The sequence below is a fragment of the Haliotis cracherodii genome, unplaced genomic scaffold, assembly GCF_022045235.1.
Source record: "Haliotis cracherodii isolate W230 unplaced genomic scaffold, xgHalCrac1.p SCAF_6, whole genome shotgun sequence".
In the NCBI taxonomy this organism is placed as follows: domain Eukaryota; kingdom Metazoa; phylum Mollusca; class Gastropoda; order Lepetellida; family Haliotidae; genus Haliotis; species Haliotis cracherodii.
In genome coordinates, this window is record NW_027266319.1 from 29429895 (window position 1) to 29444280 (window position 14386).

The 14386-nt window shown below is 43.6% G+C and overlaps 1 protein-coding gene across 1 annotated transcript; it reads right to left on the reverse strand.

Moving 5' to 3' along the window:
* Positions 1–6848: 6848 nt before the first annotated feature.
* On the reverse strand, positions 6849–7556 carry LOC139446353 (involucrin-like). Its single transcript, XM_071227692.1, has one exon. It carries the CDS (start codon positions 7554–7556, stop codon positions 6849–6851), a length of 708 nt encoding a protein of 235 aa, XP_071083793.1.
* Between the last annotated feature and the right edge of the window lie 6830 nt (positions 7557–14386).

Sequence of the window (14386 nt, forward strand, 5' to 3'; positions counted from 1 at the left end):
TGAACATAAATCGAAAGGTACGTATCTCGAGACTGGATGGTGGATTATGGATATATAAGACCATGTTGAAAATAGTCTTGCCGGCAACAAATACATACATCGTCTTCCTGGGAAATGCTACGATACAAGTTAAGTTGCTAATGCTGTTCTTACATCGCACACGTCCTAATCTTTCCTTAATAACTAGCATTGTGCAGTTTCACCATATTTACTCCCACATAATCATTTGTCGTTTTTACTGAATATATCAAATTACACAGGAAACATTTATGAAACTCTTTATAATAACTCAGCTTCAAAATTTAACCACGCACGATCCAATTTGACGGTTAGACATAACATATATGCAACACAGAGAGAAATTGGCCAAGTTGCCACATAAGTTTGCTGGATCGGCTTGTGTAGGTCATGTCGAACTTACAGTTGTGTCAGATAACGAGGCCACGCACGCGCTAGATTCACACGGATCACGTACACAGTTGACGTACGCGTACATAAAACCAGGGGCACGGAAATAAAAGCGACAAATGTTTCCTTTATCATAAGGAATAAATCGATAAAGGTAAACAGATTAATAGTATAAGAGGTCACTATTAGTATAAATGGTAAATTCATAGCTTTTTATTTATAATCTACATTTCCTAAAATACTAACTTGTTTCAAAGACTTGCTCATGTTCAGATATTATATAAACACTTGTTGAAAGCCTCTGTTATACATTTTACTTCATCTGTGCATTTTGTGTTGTAATAAGTCCCAAACATGCATTTGTTGAAATGAAAAAGTCTTCATTTTCATTCATGATGTATGATATTTTTTCACAATTATGAATGCATACCCGTGGGTACAAAGTGCTTATTATACCTTGTCTTTCATGATGTTTGGAGGTCTAGTTCATGACCACTGATCCTCCCGTGCAGCCCAGCGAAACCCACATGTTTTCGTTTATTATTTTACCAGACACGGAAATAACACTACAGTAAACTACGTTTATAAGGAACACTCTTATCACGAACTGACGGATATAACGAACTTATTTTTAGTCCCGATCATTTGTTGTATATATGCTGTACGTATGCTTATAACGAACTACGGTTATTACGAACTAAAATTAGTGGTCTCCTCGAGTTCGTTATAACCGTAGTCTACTGTATTTTAATTCTGGTTTAATACGATCAAGATTCTTATAATCGACAGTTTAATTTGTGGATCTAATGACGCTCAAATATCAGCAGCTTTTCAATCGCTGCAAAATAAGCTACAGTAAACTACGGTTATAACGAACACGCTTATAACGAACTAACGGATATAACGAACTAACTTCTTAGTCCCAATTATATGCTGTAGTTATGCTGTTTATATGCTTATGACGAATTACGGTTACAACGAACTAAAATTAGTAGTCCCTTTGAGTTCGTTATAACCGTAGTTTACTGTACATGTATCACTAGCGGGATGTAAGGTGTTTTTGTGGGAGTTAAATGATTGCCAACCAAAGAAACACAGAAATGGGAATGGAATCTATCTGTTTTGTACACTAAAACTATTCATTGAGTTGAGTAAGAGTCGACCCTGCTGCTGCTTACTGGTCGTTTTATGATTACATCCACTCGTACCCAACTCAGCGAGGGGGCACGGGTGGCCGAGTCGTCTAAGGCGCCGCGATACGCTGTGCAGAGTTGCGTCCCTTGGGCACGCCAGAAACCTATGATTGTGGGTTCGAATCCCGATTCGCCCCGATTATGTTTCTAGGTTTGTCAGCACCATACCCGTGCTCATGGGTTTCACCGAAGTGGTAAACGTCTAAGACCTGCATCACTTCGGGTTTTTCCTCTCACATTAAGCTGACACGCCGTGATATAACTGGAATAATGTTCAAAGTGGCGTTAAACCCAACTCACTCACCCAACTCAGCGAATAGTTTTAGTGTGCAAAATCTACTCATATTTCTTCTAGAATATGTTTTAGTGTGCAAAAATGGACAAATTGCATTACATTTCTCTGTTTTTGAAAACACGTCAGTTTTTTGTCGGTACATGCAGGCCTGAAATGGCTTGTACACCTCGAGATGAATGTCGTTTGGAGTTCACGGACTTCCACCTATTAAACTCCGCTTGTGGCACATGTAACGAATTTATTATTACCCGTTCACGTACTTTGGGTGAAATGTGGTTGTGTGACAATATCAGATGTTAGCGATACGACTTTCCTAAGTCAATGTTAAGGTAGACCGCCTCCGTGGTCTAGTGGTAGAGCGTCCGCCCGGAGAGCGGAAGGTCCGGGGTTCGATCCAAAAATTGATCATACCAAAAGGCGTTAAAAGATGGTACTTGTTGTTACCCTGTCTGGCGCTCGGCATTAAGGGGCTAAAACAAGGACTGATCGGCTCGGAGTCAGTATACTGTGTCTGAGTGGGGTATTCATGTTAAATTGCAGCATGGTACCTCAGTGAGCTAGCACTATAAATCGGCATCAGCCCGGACTAGTACAAGCAGCCACACAAACACACACACGTACATGCACGTCGCTATATAAGTGGAATAATCTTGGACGCGACGTTAAACTCAATTTCACCTCACCTCACCTCAATGTTAAAGTGTGGATGTTCCGATCGCCTTGGCCCTAAGATCGCCTGTGGAACGGGACCCTGCCTTGTGACTGTCAGTGGGTTCAGTATGGTAACCCAAACGCGAACAGGGTGAATTATGACGTGACAAGCAAATGAGGTCATATGAAACACTATGACGTCATGATGCCCGTCACGCAGATGTTCGCCAGAATTGTCACGTGATGTGATGGCTACGGGTTTAGCCAATGGGGACACACTTCCGCTGCACGAGCTTTTTACTCCACAGATGGAAGCAGACTTAATTTATCAAATGCACAAGCTGTTTAGAATTCGTCTAAAATCCAGATTACAGCTTCGACTTAGATTTTCAGGTTTCTATATTTTGCGCGCAACGGTGAACCTGGCTTTTTAAATTTCCGTATGTAGTGTTCATTATGAAGAAACGAAAGTAACTTTTTCCAAGTGATTTCTTGCCCGGCCGTTATTTGACAGTTTTTCGGGGAACGTTGAACAAAAGTTGGTACATTAAAATATAATAAAACTAGTTTTGTGTACATATGATGTATAACATATTCACAAATTCTCCAACTGTAACGTTTCGGGTGAAAGTGACTGAATAATTAGGATTTAACGCCGCTTTGGCAGTAGCGAGTGAGTATGGTTTTACGCCGCTTTTAGCAATATTCCAGCAATATCACGGCGGGGGACACCAGAAATGGGCTTCACACATTGTACCCATGTCGGGAATCGAACCCGGGTCTTCGGCGTGACGAGCGAACGCTTTAACCACTAGGCTACCCGACCGTCCCCGCTTTGGCAGAAACTATTCAGAGATTCCCAGTAGATGTTTTATTAGATACAAAACAGTTCATGTTATGTGAACACGTTGGGAAAATTGTTGTTCATTTTATCTGGCGGTATGTACAAGAGTGTTAGAGCCATTGACAACAGCTTTTTGCGAATCAAAAGTAAAAAAAACCGAACTTATTTAGAAACACTGCATTCACAACACAGTGGAATAATGTGTAATAGCGCGCATTAAGCCCGACTCTGTGATTTCAGGATAAGCGCGTTTGTTTACAAACAATAGAAAAGTCCTGCATGATCCTGTCACGTGATATTAGCAAGTGCTGTTATGCTAAATCCACACTGCGCCGGAGTGTGATTACTGTTGAGGCAAACTGAAGGTAGTGATTGGTAGAGTGATTGGTAGAGTGATTGGTAGAGTGATTGGTAGAGTGATTGGTTGGTATATTGATTGGTTGGTATATTGATTGATTGATTGATTGATTGATTGATTGATTGATTGATTGATTGATGGGTTGGTTGGTTGGTTGGTTGGTTGATAACAACATACACAGCCCACAGAAAGAATATCGGAACATCAATATTTAACTTTGATTTAGTTGGATCCACCTGGTATACAGTTATATATCAGCGCACCAGGTGATTGTGAGGGACACGGTGATATTGTCCTAGACATGTTGCTCGTTGGTGAAACACAGGAGCTAGGATGTGGTGCTGATATCGATATCGCAAGGTGATAGAGTGAATCTGGGATTCGACCACACAATCAGCGGATCCTGACAAGGCTGAGGGACGTAACTCTGCAAAGACCACTGCGTCACCAGCGTCTCTAAATATTGCCATGAATTATGCTAACAAATGGCTTGAACAGTAAAACTTTTAAAGGATAATAAGTTAACGTATTACATAATTAATGTTATAAATGCTGAAAAAGAAACAAGAAAAATCCCAGCAGAAATATTTAAGGATAATAACTACCGTTAAAACAGAATTAATGTCAATATTGTAAATGGGTCTCCAATAATCTCCATCAGTCTGCTTGCTGACTCTGTGTCCATTAGTCATCCACTGGCGTCCAATCAACTTAATCAGCTCTCTGTGTCCATCAATCAATTGACTGTATAAACATTGATGTTAATAAGTATATATGCCTATGTTGTTTAGCACTACCCATCACTTGCTTGATAAAGGCGTTGGGATCTACACCGAAACGTCGCACTAATTCTGAAAAAGAAGTTGTTCATCCATAGAACTCGTCTTACTTCATTGTAAATGTTGAAAAAAACTGGAAGAAAAAGCAGCAGAAATATTTAAACATATGTAACTTCGCATCACGTACACATAGATGTTCTGGTAACTTTCCATCCTGTCCGTCACAGCCGTCATCTGTCGACAGAACATGTGGCAGGTTCTGGAGAAATGTAACATCACATCCTGTTTAATTTTCTGAAGCTGCAAATCATTGTTATCCGGTACAAACCTCACAATATCCGCTAGTTTCAAGTATGCATTACGGCCGTGACCTGTTTGTTAAGTGTAGATAGCTGACCCCTTGTAAATAATTATGTCGTATTATATTGAGCGCTTACATCATAATTATGTTTAAAAGGGGGCTATGGTTTGTGGTCCATTTGTATTTCACCCCAGCCTATTTGTATTTCACCCCGGTCCATTTGTATTTGTATTTCACCTCGTTCCATTTGTATTTGTATTTCACCTCGTTCCATTTGTATTTCACCCCGTTCCATTTGTATTTCACCTCGGTCCATTTGTATTTCACCTCGTTCCATTTGTATTTCACCCCGTTCCATTTGCATTTCACCCCGTTCCATTTGTATTTCATCCCCTTCCATTTGTATTTCACCTCGGTCCATTTGTATTTCACCTCGTTCCATTTGTATTTCACCCCGTTCTTTTTGTATTTCACCCCGGTCCATTTGTATTTCACCCCGGTCCATTTGTATTTCACCCCGTTCCATTTCTATTTCATCCCGTTCCATTTGTCTTTCACCCCGGTCCATTTGTATTTCACCCCGGTCCATTTGTATGTCACCCCGGTCCATTTGTCTTTCACCCCGGTCCATTTGTATTTCACCCCGTTCCATTTGTATTTCACCCCGGTCCATTTGTATTTCACCCCGTTCCATTTGTATTTCACCCCGGTCCATTTGTATTTCACCCCGGTCCATTTGTATTTTAACACGTAAGTTTAGGTGACATGGGGTGTTTAAAAAAATGTAACTTTTTAACGATGTGCATGAGCCAACTAGTGCTTGTATCCTTTTAATGCCGAGCTGCAAGGCAGAGAAAGAACAAGTACCATTTGTAGCGTCTTTAGGTATGACGCAGCAGGGGATGGAACTCCAACACGTGACTAGTTTGTTCGTTTGTTTGTTGTTTAACGCCACATTCAGCGATATTTCAGCTATATGACGGCGGTCTGTAAATAATCGAGTCTGGACCACACAATCCAGTCATTGACATCATGAGCATCGATCCACATAATTGGGATATGAAGACATGCATCAACCAAGTCAGCGAGCCTGGCCACCCGATCCCGTTAGTCGCCTCTTACGAATGGCATAGTCACCTTTTACGGCAAGCACGTGTTGCTGAAGACCTATTCTACCCCGGATCTTCACGGGTCGTCTATGGGTACAGAGGGAGAGGGATAAAGGATTAATTAAGTTTACAGAATTTTAAAGCTGATTTTAAATGAATTGTGTATTTTGACAATACGCTAGTTCTGTTCATTCTCAAGAAAAGAATATTGTAAATGAACAGAATGGCAAAATCGACGTGAGAGTCAAACTGAATCATTAACACGAAGACAAGTCAAATCACTGCATGTTAAAAAATAAAAAAGTGAGTGACTGAGTGAGTTGGGTTTAATGCCGCTTTGAATAGTATTTCAAATATATCACGGCGTGTCAGCTCGGTGTGGGAGGAAAGCCCAATGTTATACATGCCTTAAATATTTACCACTTTGGTGGAACCCACGAGCAGGATTATGGTGCTGACAAACCTAAAACATAATCAGAGTGAACATGGTCGACCCTAGGACCACAGGTTCCTTGCTGGCAAAATGAACACAACTCCGGACAGACGACGAGTCAACCCGTGCCCCGTGATGACGTTACCGTCCCGGTGTAGCTGGTTTCTGCACAGTCATGTGACATCCGTACTGATATATACGTAGCTCTTATCAGTCAAGATTCTGCAACGAACATGATCAGTTTCAGAGACAGGACCAATTCCAAGAAGACGGGTCAGCACACGAGAGGATGTAATGAATATACGGGGGCTGAATGTAAATTATCATTTCCGTCTCAGGGAACACGCCATGCACAGTTATAGTTAAGGGCGATGGGGGAGAAGGGTGGAACGGGATATTAATATTTTGATGGCGATGCGTACTAAAAAGATAACTTCCTCAAGACTTGAAGGTAGAACCTGTGTTATATAACTCTTGTTAACCGTCGGAAACTTCCATTTGCAGGTAACCCTGGTAACACGCCATGTATTGAATGTAACCCTTGTAACACGCCATGTACTGAAGGTAACCCTTGTAACACGCCATGTATTGAAGGTGACCCTGGTAACACACCGTGTACTGAAGGTAACCCTTGTAACACACCGTGTACTGAAGGTAACCCTTGTAACACGCCATGTACTGAAGGTAACCCTGGTAACACGCCATGTATTGAAGGTGACCCTGGTAACACGCCATGTACTGAAGGTAACCCTGGTAACACGCCATGTATTGAAGGTGACCCTGGTAACACACCGTGTACTGATGGTAACCCTTGTAACACGCCATGTACTGAAGGTAACCCTGGTAACACGCCATGTATTGAATGTAACCCTTGTAACACGCCATGTATTGAAGGTAACCCTTGTAACACGCCATGTATTGAAGGTGACCCTGGTAACACACCGTGTACTGAAGGTAACCCTTGTAACACACCGTGTACTGAAGGTAACCCTTGTAACACGCCATGTATTGAAGGTAACCCTTGTAACACACCGTGTACTGAAGGTAACCCTTGTAACACGCCATGTACTGAAGGTAACCCTTGTAACACACCGTGTACTGAAGGTAACCCTGGTAACACGCCATGTACTGAAGGTAACCCTGGTAACACGCAATGTTCTGAAGGTAACCCTGGTAACACGCCATGTATTGAAGGTGACCCTGGTAACACACCGTGTACTGAAGGTAACCCTTGTAACACACCGTGTACTGAAGGTAACCCTTGTAACACGCCATGTACTGAAGGTAACCCTTGTAACACGCCATGTACTGAAGGTACCCCTGGTAACACGCCATGTACTGAAGGTAACCCTGGTAACACACCGTGTACTGAAGGTAACCCTTGTAACACACCGTGTACTGAAGGTAACCCTTGTAACACGCCATGTACTGAAGGTAACCCTGGTAACACGCAATGTTCTGAAGGTAACCCTGGTAACACGCAATGTTCCAAAGACAAACCTGGTAACACGCCATGTACTGAAGGTAACCCTGGTAACACGCAATGTTCTGAACGTAAACCTGGTAACACGCCATGTACTGAAGGTAACCCTGGTAACACGAGATGTACTGAAGGTAATCCTGGTAACGCGCGATGTACTGAAGGTAACCCTGGTAACAACCCATGTACTGAAGGTAACCCTGATAACACGCCCTGTACTGCAGGTAACCCTGATAACACGCCCTGGGCCCCGTTGCACAAAGCGATCGTAGCGCTAAGATGATCGTAACTCCCATTCTTTAGCATAGGCTTACGACAGTCATAGGGCTATGATCGCTTTGTGGAACAGGGGCCAGTACTGCAGGTAACCCTGGTAACAACCCATGTACTGAAGGTACCCCTGGTAACAACCCATGTATTGAAGGTAACCCTGATAACACGCCATGTACTGCAGGTAACCCTGGTAACACGCCATGTATTGAATGTAACCCTTGTAACACGCCATGTACTGAAGGTAACCCTGGTAACACGCCATGTACTGAAGGTACCCCTGGTAACAACCCATGTATTGGAGGTAACCCTGATAACACGCCCTGTACTGCAGGTAACCCTGGTAACACGCCATGTATTGAATGTAACCCTTGTAACACGCCATGCACTGAAGGTAACCCTGGTAACACGCCATGTACTGAAGGTAACCCTTGTAACACGCCATGTATTGAAGGTGACCCTGGTAACACGCCATGTATTGAAGGTAACCCTGGTAACACGCAATGTTCTGAAGATAAACCTGGTAACATGCCATGTACTGAAGTTAATCCTGGTAACACGAGATGTACTGAAGGTAATCCTGGTAACGCGCGATGTACTGAAGGAAACCCTGGTAACAACCCATGTACGGAAGGTAACCCCGGTAACACGCCATGTACTGAAGGTAACACGCCATGTACTAAAGGTAACCCCGGTAACAACCCATATACTGAAGGTAACCCCGGTAACACGCCATGTACTAAAGGTAACACGCCATGTACTGAAGGTAACCCTGGTAACAACCCATGTACTGAAGATTAACCTGGTAACAACCCATATACTGAAGGTAACCCAGGTAACTATCCATGTAATGCAGGTAAACCTGGTAACAACCCATGTACTGAGGGTAAACCTGGTAACAACCCACGTCCTGAGGGTAACCCTGGTAACAACCCATGTACTGAAGGTAACACGCCATGTACTGAGGGTAACCCTGGTAACACGCCATGTACTGAAGGTAACCCTGGTAACAACCCATGTACTGAAGGTAACCCTGGTAACAACCCATGTACTGAAGGTAACCCTGGTAACAACCCATGTACTGAAGGTAACCCTGGTAATAACCTATATACTGAAGGTAACCCTGGTAACAACCTATATACTGAAGGTAACCCTGGTAACAACCCATATGCCGAAGGTAACCCTGGTAACAACCTATGTACTGAAGGTAACCCTGGTAACAACCCATGTACTGAAGGTAACCCTGGTAACAACCCATATACTGACGGTAACCCAGGTAACTATCCATGTAATGCAGGTAAACCTGGTAACAACCCATGTACTGAGGGTAAACCTGGTAACAACCCACGTACTGAGGGTAACCCTGGTAACAAACCATGTACTGAAGGTAACACGCCATGTACTGAGGGTAACCCTGGTAACACGCCATGTACTGAAGGTAACCCTGGTAACAACCTATGTACTGAAGGTAACCCTGGTAACAACCTATATACTGAAGGTAACCCTGGTAACAACCTATATACTGAAGGTAACCCTGGTAACAACCCATATGCCGAAGGTAACCCTGGTAACAACCCATGTACTGAAGGTAACCCTGGTAACAACCCATGTACTGAAGGTAACCCTGGTAACAACCCATGTACTGAAAATAAACCTGGTAACAACCCATGTACTGAAGGTAACCCTGGTAACAACCTATATACTGAAGGTAACCCTGGTAACAACCCATGTACTGAAGGTAAACCTGGTAACAACCCATGTACTGAAGGTAACCTCGTATTCAACGGGGGGCCAAGCGTTCGGATCCCAGACCCAGATTATTACCACTGGAAAATGAGCACCATAACCATTCTTGTTGGGTTCACCAAAGGAATGATTACCTACGACCTGCGTCACTTGCCTCCCACATTGAACTGATGAACTCGAAACACTGTTTAAAATAGCCTCAAACCCAAAACTCTCAATTATTTGATGTTTTTAAAAAGAATTTCCTCCATATGAGTTGATGGTTACCCAATTGTGTCCTGGAAATCTGAATTGGCGTTTCAGAATACCCACATGTGTTGCCCTGCCTTAAATATGCTTATCTGAGTCCACGTCCGACTACAGACTACAGTGACTTAAGGTGTAATATCACATTGGCAATATTTCAGCCTTATCGTGTCAGAGTACAGACACGAACGATAAGACGGAACTGTTTTTATTTGAAAATCGCTGGTCTAGACATAACAATTTGAATCAAATTAAATGTCTTGATTAACAGGTTTCCGAGCCTGCATCACGAGGGACGCGAGCACGCTGTTTTACGGACATCAACATACAAAGGCAGAATATTTCCCATATCTCTTTTTGTTCCACAACATCGGCATTTTCACACAAGAAAAAAACTGTACTTTTATACAAAAGTGTTCGTCACTTCAATTACTTCCTGTCGAATCAGGTGCTTAAAACTTTATCTATTTTCATAATAGTTTCACAAGTATATCTTAATACCATGTTGGTTATAATTTATGTTCATTAACACAAACTGACAACAACACGAATCTAGAAATAGTGACACGTTGTCTAAACGCTGGGCCTCCATTTTCTTGTATTTCGTGTCCACCTCATTGAAAATAGAAAACCATCAAATTTCTCAAACTCTCTATGCTGGAATCTGTTCTTAGCCGGAATCCCTAAGGGTAGTCAAATCTGGTGTGGGGTGGTTGGAATCTGTTCTTAGCCGGAACCCCCATGGGAAGTCAAATGTGGTGTGGGGTGCTTGGAATCTGTTCTTAGCCGGAATCCCCATGGGAAGTCAAATGTGGTGTGGGCTGCTTGGAATCTGTTCTTAGCCGGAATCCCTATGGGATGTCAAATATGTGGGGTGGTTGGAATCTGTTCTTAGCCGGAATCCCTATGGGAAGTCAAATGTGGTGCGAGGTGGTTGGAATCTGTTCTTAGCCGGAATCCCTATGGGAAGTCAAATGTGGTGTGGGGTGCTTGGAATCTGTTCTTAGCCGGAATCCCTAAGGGTAGTCAAATGTGGTGTGGGGTGGGGTGGTTGGAATCTGTTCTTAGCCGGAATCCCTATGGGTAGTCAAATCTGGTGTGGGGTGCTTGGAATCTGTTCTTAGCCGGAATCCCTATGGGAAGTCAAATGTGGTGTGGGGTGGTTGGAATCTGTTCGTAGCCGGAATCCCTATGGGAAGTCAAATGTGATGTGGTTGGAATCTGTTCTTAGCTGGAATCCCTATGGGAAGTTAAATGTGGTGTGGGGTGGTTGGAACCTGTTCTTAGCCGGAATCCCTATGGGAAGTCAAATGTGGTGTGGGGTGGTTGGAATCTGTTCGTAGCCGGAATCCCTATGGGAAGTCAAATGTGGTGTGGTTGGAATCTGTTCTTAGCCGGAATCCCTATGGGAAGTCAGATGTGGTGTGGGGTGCTTGGAATCTGTTCGTAGCCGGAATACCTATGGGAAGTCAAATGTGGTGTGGGGTGGTTGGAACCTGTTCTTAGCCGGAATCCCTATGGGAAGTCAAATGTGGTGTGGGGTGGTTGGAATCTGTTCGTAGCCGGAATACCTATGGGAAGTCAAATGTGGTGTGGTTGGAATCTGTTCGTAGCCGGAATACCTATGGGAAGTCAAATGTGGTGTGGTTGGAATCTGTTCGTAGCCGGAATCCCCATGGGAAGTCAAATCTGGTGTGGGGTGGTTGGAATCTGTTCGTAGCCGGAATACCTATGGGAAGTCAAATGTGGTGTGGTTGGAATCTGTTCGTAGCCGGAATACCTATGGGAAGTCAAATGTGGTGTGGTTGGAATCTGTTCGTAGCCGGAATCCCCATGGGAAGTCAAATCTGGTGTGGGGTGGTTGGAATCTGTTCTTAGCCGGAATCCCTATGGGAAGTCAAATGTGGTATGGGCTGCTTGGAATCCATTCTGAACCACAATCCTCATGGCAAGTCACGGTATAAGTCGTAGCAGTTGTAGTGATAGTGGTAGTGGTAGTATTGAGGGTAGGTGAAAAAATATAGTCCAGACTAATGCCGATTTTGTAGTGCTAGCCCACTGTGATACCATGCCGCAGTTTAACACCCATTCAGACACAATAAACCGCGCCAGCAGTCACTCACAAACAACATTCTAAAGAAACAAATATGTTCACGCAGTCTTCAATATGAACAGCTCGGTACTCGAACAACCTCACACGTTTTAGAACGTGCACTGTTTTAAATATTTTATGTGTGCTTCAACCTCATCAAAACGCAGTCACTTCTCTTGTACTTACACCAAAGGCATTTATGTTGTCTCTGCAACAAACGTAGTATTTGGTGGTCGTGATATTTTGGTTGAAAACATATATAATTTATTGCAGGTATGCCACAATACTAGAATGGACATGTGGAGTAATTGTCCCTGATTGAGCAGACACGTTGCACTACAATACTCAACCTTTGACAGGGACAGAGATGCTTCACACTCTCGGCATGTTCATATGAATACGAACCTCATTATATGATATGACTCTCCTGACTCACTAACAAACAAAAAAACAGCATTATTATATCCACCGCCATGAGGCACATTAGAATTATGTTGGTTCGTATTATGTTTGTAGTTCGTGTTATTTTTTTCACCATTCACCATCAAAGGCGGAGCCAAAGACACCCCCCCCCCCCCCCCCCCCCCCACACACACACACACACACACAAACACACCACCACTCCACTTCAAACTTGATCAATGCACAACACATCGTTCAAACACAACAATGTTCAATGCAGAAAGTGATACATGTCCACGGCACGGTTTTCTGTGTAGAAAATGCGAAAGAAAGAGTGCAATAAAGGTATATAAATTAAAAGCATGGCATGACAAACACTCACACTGAAAAACAGCCCAGAAATGGCCCTGGGTATGATGCAGATGGGTGCCACACATGCCCACATTGCTCGAACATTTGGTTGTTCCCGTTTTGCTGTAACGAATCTGATGCAACGTTACAAACAAACCGGGCAGACATCAGACAGGCCAAGAACGGGCAGACTTAGGGTAACTACGCCCAATGAAGACCAATACATGCATATTTTTCATCTGAGGCCTGGCAGTGACGTCATCAGCGACGAATGCCTTAAGGTATATGGTTAGTCAACTGACCAAGAGCAGTTATTAACAGTGCAACATCATTGCCAGTGATTGAGATGGGCCCGGATTGTACATCGAGCGCAGCGACGTGACTGGCAGAGGGTCGTCTTCACTGATGACAACCGGTTCTGTCTGTTCAGGGTGGTGGAAGACAGTATGTTTACCGTATGATGGAGTGGGTGTTCTGGTGTGGGGAGGAATTTGTGGGCAGGAGAGACCACCACTGTTCATAGTTGAAGGAAATTTGACAGCTCAGCGTTACATGGATGAGATTCTTCAATCGATTGTCCTGCCACTTCTACAACAGCTGCCACGTGGTGTCCCTTATCAGCATGACAACTTCAGACATATACAGCCCTAATCATACTGAACTTACTTGCAGCTGACGGCATGTTGTTGTGGCATGCACGCTCCCCAAACATGTCCCCATTGAACCACCCTGGGTGTCATGGAATGTCGTGTTCGACAGAGACCACATCCTCCAGTCAACTGACAATTAACTGGTCTAGGCCCTCCAAAATGAATGGCGACGCATCCAAAGCGACGTCACCACTGACCGGTGAAGATTCCGGGGTAGAACAGGTATTCAGCAACCCATGCTTGCTGTAAAAGGTGACTATGCTTGTCGTAAAAGACGACTAACAGGATCGGGTGGTCAAAGTCCCTGACTTGGTTGATGCTGGTCATCGATCCCAATTGCGTGGATCGATGATCATGATATTAATCACTGGATTGTCTGGTCCAGACTCGATTATTTACAGACCGCTGTCATATAGCTGGAATATTGCTGAGTGCGGCGTTAAACAACAAACCAACAAATCACCAGACTGTGCACCAGAGTTTTTGCCTGTAAAAGGTGACTATGCTTGTCGTAAAAGACGACTAACAGGATCGGGTGGTCAAAGTCCCTGACTTGGTTGATGCTGGTCATCGATCCCAATTGCGTGGATCGATGATCATGATATTAATCACTGGATTGTCTGGTCCAGACTCGATTATTTACAGACCGCCGTCATATAGCTGGAATATTGCTGAGTGCTGCGTTAAACAACAAACCAACAAATCACCAGACTGTGCACCAGAGTTTTTGCCTGTCTTGAAGCAGGGGGTGGTCATACACGCTACACGCTACACGCAA